Source organism: Castanea sativa, chromosome 6 (assembly GCF_040712315.1).
Source record: "Castanea sativa cultivar Marrone di Chiusa Pesio chromosome 6, ASM4071231v1".
Lineage (NCBI taxonomy): Eukaryota > Viridiplantae > Streptophyta > Magnoliopsida > Fagales > Fagaceae > Castanea > Castanea sativa.
Genome location: NC_134018.1, coordinates 53,889,093 through 53,914,226, shown reverse-complemented (window position 1 = coordinate 53,914,226; position 25,134 = coordinate 53,889,093). Strand labels below are relative to the sequence as shown.

At 35.2% G+C, this 25,134-nt stretch overlaps 3 protein-coding genes across 5 annotated transcripts; all 3 read left to right on the top strand.

The window, feature by feature from the left end:
• Window positions 1-1,454: 1,454 nt before the first annotated feature.
• Window positions 1,455-8,084, top strand: LOC142638867 (uncharacterized). Of its 2 annotated transcripts, none has more exons than XM_075812933.1 (7): window positions 1,455-1,852; window positions 2,645-3,087; window positions 4,142-4,256; window positions 4,803-5,471; window positions 6,050-6,121; window positions 7,053-7,151; window positions 7,664-8,084. In XM_075812933.1, exons 1-7 carry the CDS (start codon window positions 1,511-1,513, stop codon window positions 7,934-7,936), a joined length of 2,013 nt encoding a protein of 670 aa, XP_075669048.1. In that variant the 5' UTR covers window positions 1,455-1,510; the 3' UTR covers window positions 7,937-8,084. The 2 variants fall into 2 exon arrangements, with proteins under 2 accessions (XP_075669048.1, XP_075669047.1); XM_075812932.1 differs by having other exon boundaries at window positions 6,050-6,127.
• Window positions 8,085-10,180: 2,096 nt separating this feature from the next.
• On the top strand, window positions 10,181-14,646 carry LOC142638662 (peptidyl-prolyl cis-trans isomerase CYP18-1). Its single transcript, XM_075812716.1, has 5 exons — window positions 10,181-10,359; window positions 10,441-10,515; window positions 11,872-12,033; window positions 13,757-13,915; window positions 14,239-14,646. Exons 1-5 carry the CDS (start codon window positions 10,357-10,359, stop codon window positions 14,320-14,322), a joined length of 483 nt encoding a protein of 160 aa, XP_075668831.1. The 5' UTR covers window positions 10,181-10,356; the 3' UTR covers window positions 14,323-14,646.
• A 750-nt stretch (window positions 14,647-15,396) lies between these two features.
• Window positions 15,397-24,622, top strand: LOC142640915 (uncharacterized). 2 transcript variants are annotated; one of them, XM_075815235.1, is made up of 13 exons: window positions 15,397-16,006; window positions 16,112-16,293; window positions 16,381-16,484; window positions 16,858-16,938; window positions 17,557-17,660; window positions 17,774-17,860; window positions 18,288-18,490; window positions 19,412-19,613; window positions 19,715-19,765; window positions 19,981-20,079; window positions 20,202-20,261; window positions 20,899-21,020; window positions 23,122-24,622. In XM_075815235.1, the coding sequence occupies exons 1-13, from the start codon at window positions 15,734-15,736 to the stop codon at window positions 24,407-24,409; spliced, it is 2,856 nt and encodes a 951-aa protein (XP_075671350.1). In that variant the 5' UTR covers window positions 15,397-15,733; the 3' UTR covers window positions 24,410-24,622. The 2 variants fall into 2 exon arrangements, with proteins under 2 accessions (XP_075671350.1, XP_075671349.1); XM_075815234.1 differs by having other exon boundaries at window positions 15,507-16,006; window positions 20,896-21,020.
• Window positions 24,623-25,134: the final 512 nt, after the last annotated feature.

The window sequence follows — 25,134 nt, the reverse complement described above, 5'->3', positions numbered from 1 at the left end:
GGTTGGATCAATTATATTTGAGAAAATACAGGATTCTACATGAATATATATATTGGACAAGCATGTAAAATATCATCCGCGAGATGTATGTATCCCATAGCGAAAGTTTTGAATGGATTGGGCAAATGAGCTGCTCTCTCATATCCTACATGACATACCATTCAGTAACTTAGTTAATTGAACATATTTACTGTTTTAAGACAAACAAAAGCCCAATAAATTTCTTTCTCAAAAAAAAAAAAAAAAAAACCCAATAAATTTGCATGTCTATTGAACGATTTTATCCTCCAATTTAAAATTTTTGTTTTGGTGAAAGTTAACCAGAAGGCTACAAGAAATATCTAGACAACAACGAGCAAGAAAGGATTATATTTTATTGTTCAAATGAATCCACAATTTTTTTTTGGGGGTAATTTCCTAGATGTAGCATGAACTTGAATAGTAACAACTTGAGAGTTGCATCAATTGACTCATTGGACAAAAAAGCACACAAACAGTCACGAAATTTAACCAAATATAATAAAGTAGACACTAATATGCAGCATATTTTATTCTCTGCACATCAAAAGCTATGTGATTTTGTGAAAAGGGTAAAATTCATATTTGAATAATAAACTTGTGTGAAGTATCAATTACATGTCTCTGGCTCAGTGGCACTGCCCTATCCTCCCACAAAATAACCTGGATACAAATCCCCTCTCCACCCACTTCTTGCAAGAAAAAAAAAAAAAAAAAAAAACTCCCATAAAGAGTACCAGAGTACAAATCCCCCTTCAACCCACTTTATGTAAGAAAAATAAAAATAAAATAAAAACTGTTACATATCTCCTTAAGTATTTATTTGTTAAATTCTTTAAAAAGAAAAAAGAAAAATAGAGTAAGATCATACATTATAAGCTAGTAAAATAGTAAATTATATTCATCGATTGGAGAATTACTTTGTATCATTAGGTTAAAACATCTTTTAGGATCATACACTTTGCAAAATACTTAAAAAGTAAATTACATTCACCCATTGAAAAATAGAATGATTAATTTTTATCGTTAAGTTAAAACACAAATTAGTTTCTGTACAACACTGATTGAATCTAAGATTTACATGTGATTTTATTATATCTTTTATCTAAAAAAAAACGTGTTATTCTAGTATTATTATTATTTTTATATAAGATAAAATTTCTACTCTAACCTAATCTAAGTGTATATGTATGTAAATTCACTATTTTTTAAAAATTTGAATCCTGGCCCCAGCACTCCCAAACATTTATTTTTGTGGAATGACTACCATACCAAAGGTGCGCGGTAGTCGTGTGATTGTAGGATTTATTTATATTAATATATATATTTTATTTAGAAAATGGTTAATCAGACTACCAATTAAAAAAAGAAAAAAAAAAGAAAGAACAAGACTATTTCGGTATTACCACTAACAAAAGTCATTTTAGTTTTTTAGTTTAGTACACATCCTCTAAACTTGACAAAACTCAAAGAATCCAAAAAATCGACGACCATGGCGACCGTTCCTCTTTCCGCCGCCGCCACCACTGACAGGAACACGAACAACCATCAGCAAGAGAAACGACACCGCTCTATCTTCGAACTTCCACCACAATTCTTTGATTCCTGCCACGTCCTCTCATCTCTACACTCTTCTATAGCTTCAATCTCCGAGTCCCTTGACAACACCAAAATCTCCGCCGCCGAAACCCTAGACGACCCTATAAAGGACGAGAATGCCTCCAAAAACGTCGCCGTAGTAGCACCTAGATTGACCTGCAATACCTGCAAGGCTGAGTTCGAGTCCCTCCAAGACCAGCGCTCACACTTCAAGTCCGACATTCACAGATTCAATGTAATAACTATCTAAATTACTCGGATTTTAAATTTCTCATTGATTAATTGCTTTTTTTTTTTTGGTTCGCTTCAATTGAATTGGGACTAATTGTTTGAGTCAGGTATGTTCTGGATTGTATATGGTATTGCGTAATCTCAATTTTGTGAAAAAAAAAAACCCAATTTTTATTAACCATTGTTTTCTCTAGAGAGTTTTCATTGCTTTTGGAAGCCAAAAGGACTTGATTTTAATGCTAAAACAAACAGTACCTTTATGCTCTTTCATAACTGTTATTTTTTGAACTAAGTCAAAAAATCAGCTAATGATTTGAGAAAAATGTTTAATTTATATGCTTTTGAAATCTTTTGAAGAAAGAAAAACACCTATGGTTCCTTTGGATTAAGGAATTGAAAGAAAAGGATTTGGATTTCAATAGGTGGTTTAATAACTTGAATAAAGTATGTAATGATAGAATTTTTATTTATTTATTTTTATTGAAGAAATTTGTGAAGGGATTGAGCTTTATTAATATGTGGATTTGAAATGACTAGGTGTAAGATGTCAGTTTAAATCCGTAACATCACTAGTGTTTTTCTTTGAGCAATTTCTAAAACTCACTTCTTCACTTGTTAAATTTATACCAAGCAATTTATAGTAACGATTGTTCTTCAAATTCCTTGATTTGAAATCCTCAAATCCAAATGCAACCCTAGTATTTTAAGTCAGTGGAATTGAGGATATGTTGATTAAAGTTTTGTTTTCTTTTGGAATGCTTATTCAAGGCCTATACTTGGTTATATGTGACCATAGGTGAAGCTTAGCGTTGCTGGAAAGAAAATTGTGAGGGAGGAAGACTTTGATGAGTTGACATCTGACTCTTTCAAAGATTATGATGTATCAAGTATATCTGGATCAGAGGATGAAGCAGAGAAGGGAGTCGGCCCCAAGGGAGCAAATGAAAACTTTAAGCAAAAACTATTTATCCAGCTTAATACGGGAGAGAGAGTTTCAGTTTGGAAGAGTTTACTTATGAATGAATCTGAAAATATTTCTTATGAAAGTGGTATAGGAGAAGATATTGGAGGGTACATGCCATGCTTAAGAGAGAATGAAGTGATCGAGAGACTGAAAAGTTTGATTCATGAACTGAGGGATAATACCCATTTGAGAATTGTGTTGCTTGCAAGCGGTGGGCACTTTGCTGGCTGCGTCTTTGATGGTAATAAGGTCGTTGCTCACAAAACATTCCACAGGTTAGAATATTTCCTTCTTTGAATGAACTAAATAGTGGTAATAGAAAGATTTTCATTAATGTTTTTATCTTTGCACCAATGTCCTTTATCTCAAATGGTTGGCACTTTCTTCTCCCACTAGAATGGGTGGAGACTGATGTCACCTATTGTGTGTGTGTAACTTACCAATAAAAAAATGTTTTCATCTTTGCTTTTTTGCTTCTCCCCTGCCACAAATGGAGGATAGAACACTGATCTCAGTGTCAGACTTGCCTTACTGTACGGAGTGTGTGCATGAGACATCTGAGGCTCATGCAGAAGTTGAATGTCAAGCTTTGTGGAGGAACTCTACAAATTAGCTTTGATTCTCGAGGCATCATCATTAGTCACACTTCAAGGCAAGCTCTGAGATTTAAAAACCACATGCCTTTTGGAAATTTTTCTTTAAAACAAGCTTTCCCTCCTAAATATTGTAATTGTTTAATCTGTGTCATGTTACATTAACTTTAGATCAGAGTCTTCTATGAAGCTTATTTCCTCTATGCACACATGGGATGAGTCTTATAATGGCTTCTTCAGGCATCCCTGGCCTTGAGGCAAGCCTCAAGGCGTTTCTAGAATGCTATCTCTAGATTTTGGTTTTCATTATATGGTTGTCTTGCAACTACCTTTTTCTTTTATAGGCAAAATTTGGCTTTACAGCTGTTTGTTGTTTCTGCTTGTGTTTACTCTCTGATTTGGGTAACTAACAAAGTGGGACACTTCTTGGCAAATTGAGGATAAAAAATTATAATCTATCTCATTTATTCTGTTCTGGTTTAAGTTAATGAGGCTCTAAAATAGGAAATGAAGTTATTTAGTTCCCAATGAGCTTTAATTTGCACCTCCTTCTGTACAAATGGGTGGACAGTGAAGGTGGGTGTAACTTACCAACTAGGGGGAAAAAAAGCTTGCACAATAGTTGTTGTGTATAATTGTTTAAACATTTTATGTCTACATGGAGAAATTGGTACTCCCTCCCTAAAAAAAATATGATGAATAGATAGTTGATCTTTCCCCCTCTGCTGTCATGTAGATATGTTGTAAGGGCCAAATCTGGAAAGAAACAGTCATCAAAAGATGCTAGTGGCAAGAGTGTGCATTCTGCTGGGGCTTCACTTCGTCGACATAACGAACTTGCTTTGAAGAAGGTATTCAATGCTAAATTTGTTTGCTATAGCTGTGTCTTAATTGTTTGAGTTTTGATGTTATCATAATAGTGAAGTGCATTGTAGTATTCTGTTTTATATTTATCAGTGCAAATGACTTGACACTAACAATTCATTGCTAGAAGTTTCCATTGTGCATATAAACATCTCTTAAGAATACATTTTCTATCTGTGTCAGTGATAGTTTTTTTATGATCCCAATATTATTTTGACCTCAAATTTGTGAAACTTTGTGGTGAATTTACTCTTCTAACATATCTTTAACTTCAATGACCATTCTAATTGATAACTTAAATTCTATTGCCTTAGCTGTAAAGCGCTGAAGTTTAAGTTGGAACCATGGACACATAACTGCTAGAATGCATGTTTGTATCTATTATTTGTTTTGTTTTTTTGGATAATTTGATAGTTACAACAATGGTTGGGGGATTTGTACCCGGTTCTCCTAATAAAGGAGATTAGGCTCTTATATGTTTTGTTTTTAATCTCTTCTAAGGTTGTTTAATTCTTCTTTCATGTATATTCCAGGATATTCAAGAATTACTTGCTGCTTGGAAGCCTTATTTTGATGCTTTCTCTTGCGTTTTCATTTATGCTCCGTCAAACAACCGTCAACTTCTCTTTAATGGGGTAAACCCATATTTTAGCCATCAGCATTGCATTGTTCGAAATGTTCCATTGACTGTTAGGAGGCCTACCTTAAAGGAAGCCAAGCGTTTATATAATCAATTGACACAAGTTGTCAATGAATTAGATGAGAAGGAACCAAACATCAAAGAGGACTCAGGTTCAAGTATGAGTATGATAAATAATGGCAGCCCAGGCTCCAGCAAAGAAGACATGGGTAACAACTTGGGTGCTGGGGATAATGCTGATGTTTGTTCAAGTTACAAAAAATCTGATGAACTATCTAGATCAAGTGAGAGTGAGATCGAACTTCTGGGTAGATCAACTCCTCTGCATGAAGCAGCACAATCTGGCGATGTTCATAAGGTTTTGGAACTCCTAGAACAGGGTCTTGATCCTTGCTGCAAGGATGAAAGAGGACGCACCCCATATATGCTGGCAAGTGAGAAGGAAGTCAGGAATGCTTTTAGAAGGTTTATGGCCTCAAACCTTGATAAGTGGGATTGGGATGTCGCTAAAGTGCCTAGTGCATTGACAAAAGAAATGGAGGAATCTCAAGCTGCTAAGCAGGTACACAATTTTTTTTATTCTGTCAACTGTGATGTTTCAGTGCAATGGCTTAAAATGAGAGTTAAATGACTTCTCACTACATGCATCAATTGTCATGGTTATTTGTTGAAGTTATTTCTTGGGTGCCATTTCTCAAATATATTTTGAAAAATTCACATATCTGTCTAACCAAAGTTTTTGAGAACTGTATAGAAACAGAGGAAAAGACTACAAAGTTGGGATTTTGGTGGTTGTTCCTTGTTGTATTTAGCAACATAGATATCCTATATTAGTTTGTGCAGTTTTAAAACAGATGAAGAACAAATCTTAGGTCTGTGTAAAAAATCATTAAAAAAAAAGTAGGGTTCCAGGGGTTCAAGTAATTGTGTCATGAATTAACACATTAACTTATTAGCAGTGATGTTTACTTATAAACTTGCTGCCTGATGTTTATTTACGCATTCAATGGTTTGGTCAACTAACCTGTCTTTGTCAATAGTGATGCATTCTACCGTGATTTCTTTATCTAGCTTTATGACGATTCAAGTTAATGCATAACATGAAAGATCGATGGTTTTCCTTCTTTTGTGGTTTTTCAGGCAGAAAAAGATGCAAAGAGGAAAGCAAGAGCAAAAGAATTGAAGAAATTACGTAAAGCAAAAGAAAAGAAGGTTCAGGTGCATAGTGTGCAGTTTTTGTTCTGATATATTATGAAAAGATTATGATGGGGGATTTATTAGCCTTTAGCATTTATGCTCCTGTTTATACCTATCAGAATTAAATCTAGGTTTAACATGGAATTAAATAGTATAAAATTTGATGTGATGTGATTCCACTTGGTTTTCCTCTGTAGCTTTTTGTACTGTATTTCATTGTAGTTTTTAGCAAAAAGAAGGAAGTGGCTGTGTGGAGTCACCTTCCAGTAACTAAATTTTAGCATTTGTAAGTTATAGTTTGAATTACAATTGCACATAGAGTTAGTAATTAGATTATCAGTGTTAGTTTTTGGAAGAATATTAAAAGGTTTGGGGCTTCTTTCCAAATTATTGGGTTTGTAGGAGATGGCACATGAATTCAGTTTTGGCATGATCTTTGGTGTGGTGATATTTTGTTAAAAGATGATTATCCTGTCCTCTTTCACATTGCTTTTGATAGGGTTCTGATTCAAGAGAGAAGGGGAGAAGGAGAAATGGTGGGAGAGAGAGAGAGAGAGAGAGAGGACTGGTCTAATCATAGCTTTCATGGGAATTAGAATCTTTGATTTGCTTTCTTTTAGAGATATATTCTACTAAGGTTTGTCAGGACAATGAGGATAAGATGTTTTGGAACCAACCAAAATTAAAAAAAAAAAAAAAAAAGGATTGATGCTATATTCTAATAAGGTTTGCCGGGACAATGATTTTTTTTTTTTTTTTCGAGTCCTTAAAAAATGGTATTGTTGAGAAAACTTTTATTAGTAAACTACTTAAGTATGTCGCTAACTGAGGTTATTTGTGTGTCACACCACAACTACTTTGTAATGTTCCTCCTTTCTTAATAAATGTACACCTCTCTAGTTCCATTGTCATGTGTCTCTAATGTCATCCTGGTGTGAATATGCAGGCTCAGGCTGCCCTAAGTCAAAATACTTCAAAAACTGCAGAGAATCAAGGGTCTACTTCAACTTCTAGTCTCAAAAATTCCCAACCTATCTCAAAAGAGGTTAGAATTATAGATCATATTGTTTTTGCTGTTGTTGTTGTGGTGGTTGTTATCATCATCATATTTTTTGCCTAGTTAACCAGGCCCTATCTCACATTAATTTATTCTTTTTTTTTTTATTATATAGGTAATCAGAAAATGTTTATAAATGATAGAAAACGATAAATACAAGACGTTCAGTAGTATATCCGTTGAAGAAAATTCCCATTGCCCTTTCTTTTATATATATATATATATATATAAGTTTCTCAAAAGCAAAATTTTGAGTTTGATTTTAGGGACTCATGCTAGTGCTTTTACAATGATATAAAAAAGGGCTTTTCTTTCTTGTTTACTTAGGTTTTTTAATAGGTGCAGGTGCTTGCTGGGGCAGTGCACTGTTCATTGTTTGTTTGAAACTAATATTACCTGACTTTATCTCCCTTCTCCTGCTACATTCACCATCTTTGACTATTCAATCTCAATGACAACCATCTTGATTGCTTTTTTTTTTTTGGGTGTGTCTGAATCAGGAGGAACTGAAAAGGGCTCAGGCCACTGAGAGGGAAAAGAGAGCAGCTGCTGCTGAGAGGAGAATAGCCGCAGCTGCATCCCTCAATGGTCAAGGTAATAGTGCCCCAATTGTACCGAGCACTTCACTACCGAAAAGTGGGTTAGCTGGCGACATTAACTGCTCCTGTTGTCATACTTCGTTGGCTGGTATAGTTCCTTTTCATAGATATAACTACAAGTACTGCAGCACCTCATGCATGCACGTACACAGGGAGATCCTTGAGGATGAATAACATATAGCTTCTATTACAGAGAGATCCTTGAGGATTAATAACATATAGCTTCTATTACGTGTAATCTTGTCTCATTCTTTGTGTAAAGCAGTTGAAGATGCAAAAACAGCTTATATGTTTACGGGAAGAAAATTTTCGTGTTAGAATTCTTTTATTCTTTCCGCAGGTTCTTTTTACTTAAAGAATCCAGTGCCACCCTGCCAATGACACCACTAAGTAAGGACTATATATAGCATCTGCATCGCAAACCACATATTGAATATAACATGTAAATGGAATTCTGATCATGATGAGAGCAAGAAATTGATGTAACCGATTTCCTTTACCAGCCTTTCCTGGTGGAAGCTTGCTTTTGATGCTCTTTCACCTATCCTTGGGTCAACAACTGATTCAAAATGAATGTGTCTGATTTTTGGTAAGGAAACGAGAGCCAATGAAGTAATGAGCCGCATGGCCACTGCAACCCCAGCTATAAATAACAGGAATCCAATCCATAGCCACCCCAAAGCCATTGCAGCCACCCACATAGGTGAAGTCGGCAAAAACACAACTGGGAATAACTCCATTGAAGCAAAGGTTGCAACTGCAAGCACCCAAGGACCAAAAGGTGTCATTTCCCACTCCGAGAGGGCTGCTACACCTTGAATAAGGAAGCAGAATCGTAGTGAATTGATATAAGGAGCACAGGGAAGCGTAACCCACAAAAACAAGCTTAATAACATGCCATTTATTGGCATACAATCCTATCACAATCCAGAATTCAAAATTTAATATAATATGGTACTTGAAGTGGCCAAGTGACTCTCTAAATCAGTCGAATATATCCTGAGTAAAATGAATCAGTATTTAACAGATTTAGCTTACTTCACTGGATTGGAGTAATTAAATGAATCAGTATTTAACAAAAGGCATATGCAAACTGCTGGACCCTTGCATAATAAATCCAAAAGCTGCGTAAGTTGACAAATTAGTTTCAAATATGTTTGAAATTATCTTTTACAACTCATTATATGGTAAATTATAAAACTATCAATAAATATTATTTAAACAAGTCACATGACTCATTGAAAAAGTTATGTGACTAAAACTATACACTTGGATGATATCTTCAATTGTCATATAAAATGTTGGAGCAAAATAACTTTAAACATGTTTAAGCTAAACTTTTTCCTTATTTTGAACAACCAACCACTTGTTGAAACCTAATCTACACCACACACACACACACAATATGATCCAATCCAACCAATTTGCCCTGTCATTTTGTCACGACCTGATGAAAGTGTTACCTAACTACCGATACACCCCAAAAATGACAAGCCAAGTTGTAATAAGGACTATAATTTTTTAGGTAAATAGTGAAAGATGGAGAACTGAGATTCAAACCACAAATATGAGGCAATATAAGTTATGTCATTACAATTGGACTATCATTTAAACTTTCTAATTATGAATGGTTTGAGGTATCACATTTCAAAGTAAATCCCATATTTTTTAAAATTTCAAATAAAATAATGTACAAAAGAAAAAAAAAAGTTTCAATTCAAATTATGATGTCGTTAATTAGACTTTTTTCTTTTTGGAGAATTTAATGGGAAATACTTAAATAAAATGACATCGCACAGTTATTTTAACATATGTAACTACTACATACAAGCGCAGTTTCATTTTATGGTTTGAATTGACAAGTATTTGAAAATGTAATTTTAATTTAAAACTTCCAAAAAATAGTAATAATATATTAAAAACCATTACCATCAAATTTGATTAATTACTTAAAAATTATTACTTATTAGTGGCATAAGGACAATTTAACATATTTGAAAAGGGATTTGAACATGAGTTAATTAGTATATCGTCTATACCAATTAATACTGATTCTGTCCATTTCAATATAAAAATCGAGCACTAAAAATCTTTAAAATATAATCCTATCAAAATTATGATCCCAAAGAATGACATACACAAGTGAAAATCAAACACATAAGGCTTGTTTGTTAAGAGATTTTTAATAACTCTGTTTAAGTTTTATGGGTAAAAAAGTATGTAAAAATACATGTAATGTTTAAACAACAATTTTCGTTATTTAAATACCCATAATAGAACCATGTAGTCCAAAACATCCTAGATCACAAAATTTTATAGATGTAACTAGCACTTTCTTGAATCGATGTGAAATTCAGTAGTGGTCTAATTTTCCAAAAGAGGACGATATTTAAATTTTGAATTTTCCTATGAACACCTTTTGTTTGCTGAGAATAGAATACAACCGACATAGCCTAACATTCTAGAAGGTTTCTTATACTTTAGCCCAAAATATAAAAAATCGTCCAATTTGGAAAGCTCGAAGTCTCAAACGCTTCAGAAATACGTTCTAAAGAAACAAAACAAGCAAGAAAAGAAGCACGATACGCAATACAATGGTTAGCTTTTCTCTTTGTGTAATTTCATCGAACACCTTCAGTTCATAAATTTACGTTTTTTCTTTGTTTTTGGTTTTGCAGTCAGTAACGCTGCACACAAACCTCGGCGACATAAAGTGCGAGATCTTCTGCGACGAGGTCCCCAAGACTGCCGAGGTCAGTGCCCCACATAGACAAATACTTTTCTTTTCTGTTTGTTTTCCGGGAAAGTTTTGGTTGAACCTCTGTTTGCAAAAAAAGAAAAGAAAAGAAAAGAAAAAGACCCAACATATTATACTTCTAGAATTAACTTTAAAATGGTCCCCAGTAAACAATTGAAGCAAATTTAATTGAATCTTATTTAGATTCACACTCAGTCCCAAGCTTTCGGTTATGCTATAATTTCCAGTTTTACCATGTTGTTGAATTGTTGTATATCATGATGTATTTTCTTATCACCTTTACCATTATCACTTTCATATTATTACTCTTTTGACCTGAAAGGGTATGTTTGGATGGAGTTAGTTATCCATTCTGTTGTTTGGATATATATTTTGGGAGAGCTATAAAGGATTTGAAGCGATTTGAAGAGGTTTAGTACACTTCAAAGTCCATTTTTCATATCACTAAAATTAGAGCAACTTGGAGGAAAGAGATATGTATTTTTTTTCAAGTAAGGAGGTAATGGAGGGTACAACTTCGGATATAATAGATTGGTAGAAAAGAATATATGTTACTGACCATGATTAATCTGTTGAGAATCCATAGCTGACCCAAAATTTTGGTACTAAGGTTTGATCATTATTGTGTTCTCCCTTTTATCCTTCATATCACTAAAACTTTATAAAAATAAGAGGAACATTTTCACTTAACTCTTTTTTGTCAATTATATAATTTCTTCTCATTTTCACCCTACAACCAAACAAAGGAAAGCTCCTTTCCCTCCTTTATTTATCAAAACAGCAGGATAGAATAACTATTTCCTCTCCTCTCCCACCAAATTCTCGTACATATTGGAAAGGTGTTTTTGTGTGTAGCTTTGGCAGTTTGTAGAACAGTAGTTAAAGCAGGACAAATTCTTTTTGCTCTCACAACTCAAAGGAAGGATGTGAAGTCTTAAGATCATTTTTCAAATTAATGGATGTAGCACTGAAAAAATATAGAGCGAACAGCCTTACTATTATGCTAAACCCAACCAAGAAAGAGCCTGTCTGAATTGTTGACTGGACATCTGGCTTGCAGAGTGGAGAATCTGTTTGTAGAATGAAGTGTTATATAGTTTCATTGTTCCTACCAAAAGAAAAATAGAACTTGAGCACTCTCGCTTCCAATTAACATTGAGTGTATTGTTTGTTTATTTTTTATTTTTGGTAATGCATTTGTTTTGATGGTTTACCTTACTGCATTTGGATTGGCAATTTAGAGTTCTGTGTAATGGATCACCATGATATGTGTTGATGAATTAATCTTTCTAACCTTGTTTTTAGTGGTGATTTGCTTGTTAATAATTCTAGTGATTTTGTTTGAATACAGAACTTTTTGGCACTATGTGCAAGCGGTTATTATGATGGGACCGTATTTCACCGAAATATAAAAGGTTTTATGATTCAAGGTGGAGACCCAACAGGTACAGGCAAGGGGGGTACGAGTATATGGGGCAAGAAGTTCAATGATGAGATAAGAGAGTCTCTCAAGGTAATTTAGTCTAATGCAGAAGTATAGTTAGGCCATTAGAATTTGCCGTTTGTCACTGTAATATCTTTACACATGCTGTAAACTATGGCTGGAACCTATTCTAGTGATGTGCTATTGCAATAGCTACCATGTGGTTTTATATCTCAACTAGGCGGGGGACTTTCAAGTTATTTGACTCTTAGACTTATTCAATGCAATATTAACTATAACTTTTATGACCCTCGGACTATCCTGCTCACCACAGCCCATACCAGCAGGAACTTCCAACAAGTCCAAGGAAAAGCAGTTGCATATATATATATATATATATATATATATATATATATATATATATATATATTGCAATTGTACTTTCCCCCTTTAAGAATACGGCAGTTGCAATGTCCCCCTTTATCTTTTCATAATGAGCACTTTATCCCTTTGTTAGTTTTCTGTCAAATTAATGGAAATTTTTTTATTTTGTTTTGAAAAATTTATCACTACCCACATGTTGATTGTTGATGACCTTAACACCCTCCAATAACAAACACATCACATGCACAAAAACATCAATGCATGCACAATTTGAAGGACCATCATTGTGCCTTGGTCGTGTTGTTATTAGAGGGTATTGGGGTCACTAATGAGTGGGTCCAAGCACATTTTGTTTAAAAGATTAAAATTTTCCATTAGTTTGATGGAAAATAATGATGGAGGTGGTATAGTATTCATCATAAAAAGATATGGGGGACAAATCAACTGCCCAATACTTAGGGAATTTGGTTATGTATTGGTTGCTCTTAATGGCTAGGGTGAATTTGGTTATGTATGGGTTACTCTTAATGGCTATGAATTTACCTTTTGGGTCTGGGCCTTCTGGGGTATTCATCTTTTGTCCTCTTTGCTTCTCTCATCTTTGTAGGCCCCAAGCTAAAAACTGCCTATCAAGATTTTAGCTCTCCTAGAATAATCATGACCTAATCCAAAACTTCCAACTTTATTAAGCCATCTTTATAGTAGTATCATTTGGAATACAGCTCCTCTTTGCCTTGTCTAGATGATTTGGAGAGGAATATGTACACTTTTAATGGTGTGAGCACTTGAGCTGCCTATAATTTTTATTCTTGAGATCTTTTTTGTATGAGTTGATATCTGCTTCTCACAGTATCCTCTTATTTCTTTTTGTAGATTTTATTTCTTTTTGTAGATTCTATTACATGTTCTTATTACATCATTTATGCTTGCAAAATTTCAAGAAAAAAAAAAAAAAAATTGCTATGTCATCAAATAAATGTTAAAATTTCAAGTTTTTGTGGTCTAAAATTATGTATAAAAAATAAGTTAATGATTGAATAGTAAATAATATCTAATTTAAACGAAATTTGATATGCATGTTAAGAAAATAAGAAACATGAAATTGAACGGTTAGATTTTTAAAATTCACACTTAAAAAAAGAAATATATGAGAAGCTTGAAAAGTTTCCCTCCAAACTAGTTTGGAAAGAAACTTTGTTTTGGGAGCAAAGTGGGAGTGATGCTATGTGTTCAAGAGCCAATAGGGTGTGTGCATAATTACCAATGAAAAAAAAGTCTAACAGTTGTATTCCTTATAGTTCTTTCCATCTTTTGATATCCGCACTTTTGGGTGGGGACATGATTAATCAGTTAATTGAGTAAGAATGGTTTTGAGATGCTTCATTCTGATCTTTGTACCACAAATTTCCCCTTTTCCTCTATTTTCCAGCACAACGCGAGAGGGATACTTTCAATGGCCAATAGTGGCCCCAATACTAATGGAAGCCAGTTCTTCATAAGTTATGCAAAGCAGCCACATTTGAACGGATTGTACACTATATTTGGCAAGGTGATTCACGGTTTTGAAGTCCTTGATCTCATGGAAAAGGTACATTATTGTGCTTCAGTACAAATTATACCTTTTTGTCGTCTGGTTGGAAGTGTACTATTCTGAGCTTTTTGCAAAAGGCTACTTATGAAATTCCTGAGATTTGATTGGATGAGTAGTTATGCGCTCTAATTTGTGTTTAACGGATAGTGACTTCCTTATCTCATGTTTTACCTTTATTACCAATTCTTATCTCATGCTTCCCAATCTGATTCTATTCTGGTGTAGCTTGTAATTAACTTTAAAGGAAATTTTCTGTTCTTGAATTTCCTAATAAAGAAAATCAAATGTACTAGTACTGATTTGAATTTGGTTTTCTGTAGACTCAAACAGGTCCAGGAGATCGACCGCTGGCAGAGATTAGACTCAATCGCGTGACAATGCATGCTAATCCACTTGCTGGTTAGTAGTGTGTTATAACAAGTTTAGGATTTGTACTCATGACCGCAGTGTTACACTTATGATCAGTCGCAGCAATGAACATGCATGAACTGACAGAGAATTTTGAGAATTATAAAATACTCTGATTATGTGGGGCAGCATTTGGAAAACTCCGGAAGTGTAATATTTGAAGTTGGCATTTTACTTCAATTGCTATTAGTATTTCCATTTGATATTTTTGTAATTACCTTTTGCTATAGGGTTCGTCAAAGTGCCAATCTTGTTGGAACAATTTTACTGCTACTGAGTTTACCTCATCTATTGCACAAGCTTTTTTTTTTTTATGGGAATCTATTGTACAATCAGATTATCAGATATGCAGGATTAGGCTGGAATATTGCACAATATTTGTGTGAACTATGATGAGTTTTTTAATCCAACAAAACAAAAACAAAAAAACGTAAAAAAGAATTGCAAATGGTGAAATTAAGAAAACTATCTTTAAATTTAGAGTCTTATTTGAAGCCTAGTTTTCTTATTCAATGACAACAATTGAGTTAATTAAACCCACCTGTAACATACTTTAATATAAAATATATTATCTTAATAAAACATGAGTTAATAAAAGTGTAAACACTTGTTGAAGTGCGAAGATATCCTTTTTTTTTTTTTTTTTTTGAGAAACACACCCACCTATATATAGAGGAAGAGGATGAAATGAGAAAATATACTTAAACGCCAACACCAAAACTACATGCGACAATTAGTGTTGCGGAGCAAGTGATAAACCCTTTCTTAAAATCAGATCTTACCAATGTGACAATTATTGCAATCATGTTTGGTAGGATTCATATTTTATTATCTAGTACATTATATGAAATGATATAGGTTATAGGTTATATTTTATAGATAAATGTTTTAAGTGACATGAAAGATAATTCTCTAAAAAAAATGTGATATGAAGATGCTTTCTCAAAAAAAAAAAAAAAAGTGATACGAAAGATGGGTAGAACATGAATAGAAGTTAAATAATAATAACAAAAAGAAAAAAAAAGAAGTCATAATAATCAATTAATCATGTAGAAGAAGAGATAATTGACACATGAATAAAAATTAGAGGCCCACAAACAGAGTTGACCTCCTGAAGCGGAATAAGACCCAATTTGCAGTTAGCTAAAACAGTGACATGGCGATACCACAAACTGTTACTTTCGCTCATCGTACCCAAACAACCGGAGAAACCCAAGCAAGCTCAACATAAAATCAAAAGAACCCCTACCGACTCCGACCTCCTCCACCTATCTCACACTCACAAACATGAAAATCAAAAACAAAAACAGGTGATTAGTTTAGGGCTGTTGAAATCCCCCGCCAAAATTTCCCTCACTCACTCTCTCACACTCACACACACAGTCACTGTACTTAAAAAAAGTCAAAATGGCTGCCGTTGTGGACGATAACAATCAAGCCACCGCAATTGGTGCTCCAAAGTCAGGCTCACCCTCAGCCTCCGCTTCTCCTCCAAACCCTAACAACAACAACAACAACAGCACCAACAAAAACGGCACGTCGTCGTCGACGTCGTCGAGCTCGAAGGACCACATTCTCTCCGTGGCCTCCAAGATCGCCTCCCAACCCCTCCAGTTCTCTGACCCCAACGTCTGGGCTGTCCTCACCGCTATTTCCACCAATGCCCGTAAGCGCCACCAGGTCTCTCTCTCTCTCTCTCTCTCTCTCTCTAACCCTATTCATTCCAATTTCATTTTTTATTTTCGTTAATTACTTCAATTCAAAGAGTAAATCGTAAAATCACAGAGCATAAACATGCTATTGACTGCGGATGAGCATTGCATTGGTCGTTTAGTAGAAGATACGCGTTTCCAGATTGAGTCCAATGCGGTTAGTGCTAATCATTGCAAGATTTATAGAAGGAAGCTCGCATTAGCCTCCGCCACTGCCGATGATTCCGACTATTCCGTCTTTCTCAAAGATACAAGGTTGATTTTTTTTTTTAAAAAAAAAAAAAAAAAAATCTTTCTTTGTGTTTTAGTGACTAATTAAGTGTGTTTGTGTTTTGGTTGCAGCACAAATGGGACATATCTAAATTGGGAGAAGCTGAGAAAGAATAGTGCCGAAGCCAAAGTTGATCACGGAGACATTATCTCATTTGCTGCTCCTCCTCAGCATGGTAATATTCTTATATGTGATTAGTGTTATTGATGTGGTAATTGTTTCCTATTTAAAATTAAAAGGCTAGTAGGCAGTGTGCAAAGATCCATCTTCTGCGAGGTCTGGGAGAGGTGGTTTCTTGGTTTATACGCAACATTACTCAAACCCCCCGAGTCATTTTTTTGGGGCAGAGGGCACTTGCTGTGGCAATGTGATCTATTTAAATTGCCTTTATAAACTATAGGATTGGTCTCTGATTCCGTAGGTTGGTTGAACAAAGTAAATTTGCGGGTTTTGTTAGTGCTAGAATTAGTATTCTTATGGTATGCAAGTGATTGTTTTTGACAATCTAGAGAGCTATTGACCATTTTGTCTTTTTGAATTTATTACAGAACTTGCATTTGCATTTGTGTATCGAGAAGTTCTGGCGTCCACACCCGTGACAGATGGTGCAGCTGCAAAAAGAAAAGCAGGTATATTATTGATGAGCAGGGGTGGAACTAGAATTTTAAGAGTGAGGGGGCCAAAGTAATAACAAAAATAAAATTTATCCAATTTAAGAATGCTACATGGGAATTATGTGAGATTAGGGCCTCAATGATTATCCACCAAAGAGAAGAGAGAAGGAATTAGGCAAATGCATAAGTGACATGAATCCAAATGCGATTCCTTGATAAGTGAGAATGATTAAGTTTAGAGGTGATGAGTGGCTTTTATTAATAAATAATAAGTATTGGGTTGTTGTTGCATTGCTGTTGTAGATACTCCCTTAATACTATTCTTATTTTATTTTTAAAAAAGTTGTAGATGCTTCATTAACATCACTGTATCAAGACAACTAAGTTCCAGTTCCAGTATCAGTATCAGTAGGTTGAATTGTCAGAAATGACCATGGCTTAGGTGGAAAATTTGTAAGTTTGGTGCTATTGTATGCTCATTTGCCCATTAGATCAAGCAAGTCTTCTGTATGATGTTGCCTGTTTGCGTTTTAGTTTGAGTTGATGGCTTGAAATTTGGACATTTTAGAGAATTTGATATATTGAATGATACTTACAGGATATGTTCATTTATTTCTTTTTGTTTCTGTGCAGAGGATTTTGTTTCTGAAAACAAGAGATTTAAAGGTATTGGCATTGGTGCTCCTGAGGGTCCAATCTCTCTTGATGATTTTCGAAGCCTCCAGCGTTCAAACAAGGTATCTTTATTTGGGTTACTGTTATGATTGACTATGGAAATAACTTAAGTTATGGAGTTAGATAAAAGGTCTTTGTTACATAATTTATTCACATCAAATATTCCATTAAGCAGGAACTGAGGAAGCAGTTGGAAAGTCAGGGCCTTACAATTGATACATTGCGCAATGAGAATCGTGCGTCTGCTCAGCATCATGAAAATGTAAGTGGTGCTGGTGGATTGAGACTCTCTCTCTTATGTGTGTGCTAGGATGTGTTCAGTTGTCACAAGTGAGCGAGTGCATATGCTTGTGCTCATGTTAATTTCTTCCAGTAAAAAACTTGTGTTTTTTCTTACAGCATGAATCATATGAGGTCATTGTTTATCAAATAATCCTTAGTTTAGGCCAAGAAGAGCCTTGAGCTCAATTGACACCTCTTGACATTTCCAATGGAGATGTTTGGGATTCAAATCCTTCCTCCCCTAACTATGGAATAACCCCTCCCCCCCCTCCCCCCCCCAAAAGAAAAGAAAAGAAAAAGTAATTGAAATTAATTAGTGGAAATGTCTGCCAACCTTGACCTCTTTTTTTCCCATGTCTAACTTGACTCTAAAAATACTCAGCACATATTGTCATTTGATTATGAAGGAAATGAAAGAACTCAAGGATTCTGTTGCAAAATCATACGTGGATCAACTAAATGGATTGAATCAATTGTTGGAGGTCAAACAGATAGAGCTGGATTCAGTCAATAAAATATCTTCTGAACAAAAACATTCTATAGAAGACCTTAACCGAAGGCTTAGTGCTTCTATACAGTCATGTACAGAAGCAAATGCAATAATGGAGAGGTAAGACACATTTTATGGTCACTTTTTTGCTATTATAAGCTTTTCCTTTAAATATTGAGTTCCTTTAAATTAGATATGTTGTTTCCATGGTAACATTATAAAGCTACTTTCCCTAGCTAAAGTAATCTAACCAAATAGAAGTGAAGTCCAAAGGTACCAAGCGAACTAAGTCACTCCACTCTTTTAGTCTTCCCAGGCCTAAAAGACAGGTCTTAAGGTTTTTAAAGTCCCCTCAACTCTCTCTCTCTTCCTCCCCCCCCAAAAAAAAGTTTCAATTGCCAATAAGTTTTTGGTCAAACAGTGATTCCTCCTGTTGTAAGGTTAAGGTAGAAGGTGGGGGTTGAGTATTAACTTCCTTACTTAACAATCAAACAATAAAATATGTATATTTTATTTTTTGATTTCTCATTATAAAAAAAACACCTAATTTATGAAGTTACTTGAGCTTGTTTCGACTCTTTGAAGAATGGTGTTTTCACCATAGTTTTCGTAACCAGACTGGCCCAGCTGATTCAACCACAAACTAGAGGTCCGGCTGGTTTTTTAAACTGGTTCAGATGAATATGTTGTTTTGGAAATTTTTTTTTAAGTTGCAGGTGTGGGGACTCGAACCCATCCCTCTCATGCTCTAAATGTTGTCTGACACGTTAACCATTAAGGAAAATTAGCTAGTTGTGTCTTTCTTTCACAAACTATTATATTTATTATGTAATTGAATTAAAAAAAAAAAATGTCATGGCTTGACCTCAGTTGAACCTTAGTCCAACCTCAAAAACCTTTAACCTCTCCCTTTTTTAGTTCTTTGAATAGTCCGGGTTTCAAAACCATGATTTTGACCATGTGATTCTCTTTGGTTAAAAGCAAAATGGTCGGAAAATTCTAAGGAAAAAACATCTGAATTGCCTGATTACTTGTTTGTAGTCAAAAGGCATCTATAGCCGAGCTCAAGACACAATTAATTGAAGAGCGTGACCAGAGAAGAGGAGAACGAGAAAAGGCTACAGCAGACTTAAAAGCAGCAGTGCAGAGAGCACAGTCAGAGGCGCAAGAGGAATTAAAACGATTGTCTGATGCAGGCCTAAGACGAGAAAGAGAGCAGCAAGAAGTAATTAATAAACTTCAGGTCTGAATGCTTTTTGGTAGTAATTAAGAAGCTGGATGTTCCATATGTATATTTTGTTTTAAAAGAATAGCAGAATTATATATCCACATTTGTGTTCTCAGGAATCAGAGAGAGAAAGGTGTTTGCTAGTGGAAACGTTGAGGTCCAAACTGGTATAGTTGCACTTTTTTTTTTAGTTAATGCACTTTTTTTTTATTGGTAATTACAACACACCATTGGGTCTTGTAATAATGAACTCACACTTGAACTTGCTTTTACAAAGGAAGGAGATGCCATTTGAGCTAGAGCTTATTGTCATTAATGCACATTTCATGTAGTTTATTTCAACCTTTAGAGGTTTATTTCTTTGTTGCCTTGACTGCTGCAGGAAGACACTAGGCAAAAGTTGGTTATCTCTGACAATAACGTTCGCCAGCTGGAAACCAAAGTTTGTGAAGAGCAGTTAGCCTCTGCAAATGGAAGAAAAGTAATAACTTTGGTTAAAATTAAATACTATTTTTAGTGCGTGCCTTACCTTTTTGGGGTTTTTTTCACCTAAAGAAGATGTTGAAGCTAATGCTCTTTTTGCTTGTTGGGATGTTGAAGCAGAGAGTGGAAACACTTGAACATGAAATGAAAAGATTGAGAAAAGAGCTAGAGATTGAAAAGGTAGAAATGGAAACTTCTTTTTGTTCATTAAAATATTCTATTGGTTCAATATGAATCCTTGTTACTGCATTTTCATATATAGCTCTTTGACCCTCAGTGTTAGGGTGTATCTTTGATTTTTTCACTGTCCCATCCTAAATCCTTGCACACGAGATATCCATGTTTTTTAATTATGTCATCGACTAAGATGATGCGTTAATATTGATGACATGAATTTTACTGACTGTGGATTACATATAAGGCGAAGTCAGACAGATGCCAGGTTTAATGCCCTTTGTGGCTTATTGCGTGTGATGGTATAGGGTGAGAGTCGATTTCTCAAACCCCTATGTTATCCACACAAAAAAAAAAAAAAGGAGAGTTAACTTCTCAAATATGAAGTTTTTCAATCTTTCTATGAAAAATAATATGGCATGTGTGTGTATAGATGCTGGATTTTTTAAGGCTCTTGCAGTTTACTTTCTTTCTTTCTAATCCACTCCAGTGAGACGTTTGAATATCAGATTTGAAGGATTTAGCATTGTGTTGAATTCTTCAAATATGATTTTGGTTGCAAGCTGAGCATAAGTTTCTTTTTAGGCATCTTAGTGAAACTATTCTAATTTTAAGCTGAGTCTTTTCTTGCTGTTGGTAGCAGTCAGCTCGAGAAGAAGCATGGGCTAAGGTTTCTGCCCTTGAACTAGAGATAAATGCCACACTGCGGGATCTTGATTTTGAGAGACAAAGGTTAAAAGGTGCCAGAGAACGGATAATGCTTCGGTAAGAGATCTGAAGCTGTAGATACACTGTGATTATCAGCTATTGGAAAGCATTTTGTTCTACGTGCATGACACAAGTTTTATTAAATCTTGCTGATAATATGAAATTTTCCCCATAAGTTATGTGGTATTGCTCAAGCTTGTACTTCTAATTTCCATAAACTAATTTGTTAAATATCATATTTTATTATTGCTTTCATTACTTCATTTTTCTTTCTCCTCTTTGAATTGGCCAGCTTGGTGAAAAGAATAGTCTTGAATCTTACCTTCCTACAATACCATTGGCCAATGATGAAGGGCCATTGCGTGGATTTTATGAACTGATTCTGACAGACATTGTTGGTGTCGTTAACTTGCTCTAAATCAAAACAAGTGCCAATATTTCTTAGCACCTTTAAATTAGAACATTTGTGGCAGTTCCTTTGTGTAATAGAGAAACCAAAAGATGTCTGATTTGGGGTATACGGTTTAAATTTCAATCTGATTTGTTTTTGGAGCAGTGGAAAATCGGAAACATCTCGAGATGAAATATTGATTTGCAAATGCCTTGGAGAATTTTAAAATTTATTACAAGTTCTAATTAAAACTGTAGCCTGTAATATAACCATATGAACTTGTTCTTTACTGCTCTGGCATTCATCTTGTGTTTGGTTCACCCTTTGACAATATTTTCTTGTCTCTGAAGCCTATTTTGGAATAGCTTGAGATATATATTGGTAGATAGGCACATGTACTTGTTAATTCCTTTGTCAAAAGAAATGCAAAATGTTGCTTTTTAATTCAAAGTAACATTGTGGGAGACATGGAGCAAGCAGGTAACTGTAAATGTATTGATCCAGCTGGTATATGAGGAGGTAGTTTTTTTTTATTTTATGATTTTGTGTTAGAAGTTAACACTCCCATCTATATCATTACTGGATGTGTGAGTCTCAGCAAGTTCCTGGCTCAGAACTTGCTTCTAGTCTACCTAAATATCTGGTCGTGTGCTTTCTGTGCATGCTGGATATCAAATGATATCCTTGGGTTATATATTTGTGACTTAAGTTGGAAATAGAATATTAATAAAAGGGAAAACATCTCTTCAGCTTTATTTATGGGCTTTGTAATTCTCTAGGCTACTTCATGCTTATTTTCACTAAGTAGTCTCTATCAAAAATAAAAAATAAAATTTATGGGCTTTGTACCATATGATATCCAAGGACCTCAACAGCTGACATTTTCATCTTTAATGAGAGAGAGTGAGAGAGAGAGAAGAGGTGGGGGGGAAGAGGGAGGGAGGGAGGTATATTTAAGTTTAGAAAGATAATATCAATGATGTCTGCATGGACTTCTTAAATTCTAGTATGGTCCTTGTTGCTATCCATTGCAAACAACATCATTTGTTTTATTTTAAGCTTGAGTTGTGTGCTGGTACTTGACTTAAAAATGTATGTGAATTATATAATCCCGTGCTGCTCAGTAGCTCACTTTAAAATTGTCATTCTGCTTCATTGCATTCTTTACTAGTTGTTCTTTCTTTTCTTTTTCCAATGTGAAGCTAATGTTTGGTAAGAATGAAATTACTTGTTTACTGTCTTTTTTGGGCTTACGTTGAATTTCCCATAGTAATAATTGTCTCTGTGCATGCGTGTGTGTTTTTGGGATTTACACCTTCCTGATGTTCTGCCAAGTCTGTTATTTTCTGATTCCAATTATAGATCATTTTGTACTTAAGTCACAGATTAAGGGCCTGTTTGGATGGAGGGGGGAGTGAAGGGGAGTAGAGTAGAGTTGGCTAAAAATAGGCTAATTTTGGGTCAAATCTATTCTACTCTACTCTACTCCTCTTCCCTCTCCCTCAATCCAAACGGACCATACGCATGTATTTTGCTACTGCCAGCTTTTCATTTGATATAAATACATGGGTAACAATAGATAAATAGAGAGAGTTTCTTAATCTACAATTGCATAAATTTATCATTTTAGAGCTAGGTAGCCTTTATACATTTTCATCTAGGGATGGATTTTTTTTTTTTCCAAATTTTGTGTCTTTCAATATGCTTGAATTTGCAGTAGCCTAAATAGTGGTGACTTGATTGGTTTTGGACATATGGTCCATGCAGGGAAACACAACTTCGAGCATTTTATTCCACTACCGAGGAAATTTCAGCACTTTTTGCTAAGCAGCAGGAACAACTGAAGGCAATGCAGAGGACTTTGGAAGATGAGGAGAATTATGAGAACACATCAATTGATATCGATCTCAATGTACAGTACGGGGTCATAAATGAAACCTTAGGCAGACAGAAAGATGCAACAGGTTACTGTGGTAACAGCACTGCTAAAGCTGGCCCAGCTGCTTCAGCACAGGGTATTGACAGAAATCAAGTTGAAACTTCTAGTGATGAAGCCAGCGTTACTGAGAAGCATGACTGTGATTTCAGAAGCCAAGAAGAATGTCAAAATACCCAAGAGGCAGATTTTACTAGTGCAGACCATGGCATCAAGGCCGCCTTTGGTTCTGAAATTGATGGAGTTGGCACAGCACCTGTTTTGGAGGGAGATGCCATAGGCACTGAGCAAGTTCTTGAAACTGAAAGCCTTGGATTTGATGGTGAACGAAATATTGATTTGAACAAGTCCAGTACTTTAGCTGAGGATACAATGCAGATTGACGATGAAAGCCATGTGCAAGAAACTGATGAGCAAGGTCAAACACTTTGTCCAGAAGCTAGGCATGACTCTCAATCAAATAATCCCCTTGAAAATTTAAAGTCTATGGAAGATACAGAAGCTGGAGGCACAATTAGAACAACAGACCTTTTAGCTTCTGAAGTTGCAGGTAGCTGGGCTTGTAGCACAGCTCCTTCTGTCCATGGAGAGAATGAATCTCCAAGAAGTAGAGACGATGAAGAAGGTGATGTAGCTATACGTGATTCCAACATGCAGGTGGCTGAGAGTCAAAGTACCCCCTCTCCTGTGGCTATGGCCACCAGAAGGACTGAACATTCAAGAAGCAGAGACAACGATGAAGAAGGTGCTATGGCTCTACATGATTCCAATGTTCCAGTGGCCGAGAGTCAAATTACCCCCTCTTCTGAGTCCATTGCCAAAAGACGGAATCATGAACGTCAAGCACTTGGTGAAATGATTGGAATTGTTGCTCCTGACTTAAAGGAGCAGTTTGACGGTGCTATAGATGATGATTATGATCAAGGGAGAGAAAAGCGGGGTTCTACTTCCAACTCAGATACTGAGAGTTGCACTGACAATGACGATGATAATGGAGTTGATGATAAAGGTGGATCGGTATCAGATACTGAGGGTAGTGGTCAAGCTGATATGGATCACAAACTGGATGATGCAATGGATGAGGATGATGAAGCTACCCAAGACGATTCTCTTGGATAACATTGTTGAGAGGTGCACGTGTTTTCTTCATTTTTCTGGTCTGATGTAAATACCGATGATCTAAGTTATAACCTACTTATTTATCTTTCCCTTTTCTGTTAGAAATTTGCTTTTATGTATCTAAGTCCCTAATTATAGTGTACAACTGTACATGCTGTATATGGCTCTTCCTGCCTTTTCTTTGAATGGCATTCTGTTAGCAACTTTTGATTCTGTGCAATGCAAAGCAGCAAATGAAGATGTGTGTGATTGTGATGGAAAATGATCCTCTTCTTATCAAGTTTAATGCAAATGGAGACGATTCATTTTGAGGTGAAGATTTACCTTCTCATAAATCTAATAGTGCATATGGATGGAATTCGTACCACATTACTTGGAATTTTATTTATCCAAATAAGGAATGATAACCAACTAAATGGAGGAATAGAAAGCATAGGGTCATATGGACAATGAAAGAACTTGTAACTAAAAATTGCAGGAACATAAGAATGCTTCATTAATTTCTCCCATTTCACATTTAATTTTTTGTTTTAAACTTATTTCCGTTTTATGATTTTGAATGATTTTCTTTGCTCAGTCAAAAGGGAGTAACAGTTGGTAATTAGTCCTTGTCCCCTACTACAATTTGCGTTGATGATTCAATGCAAGTATCTGTAACCACTGGTTAAGGGCAAAGTAACTCTCAAGGAACAGAAGAAATTTCAAGCGACGAGGTGAAAGGCAAA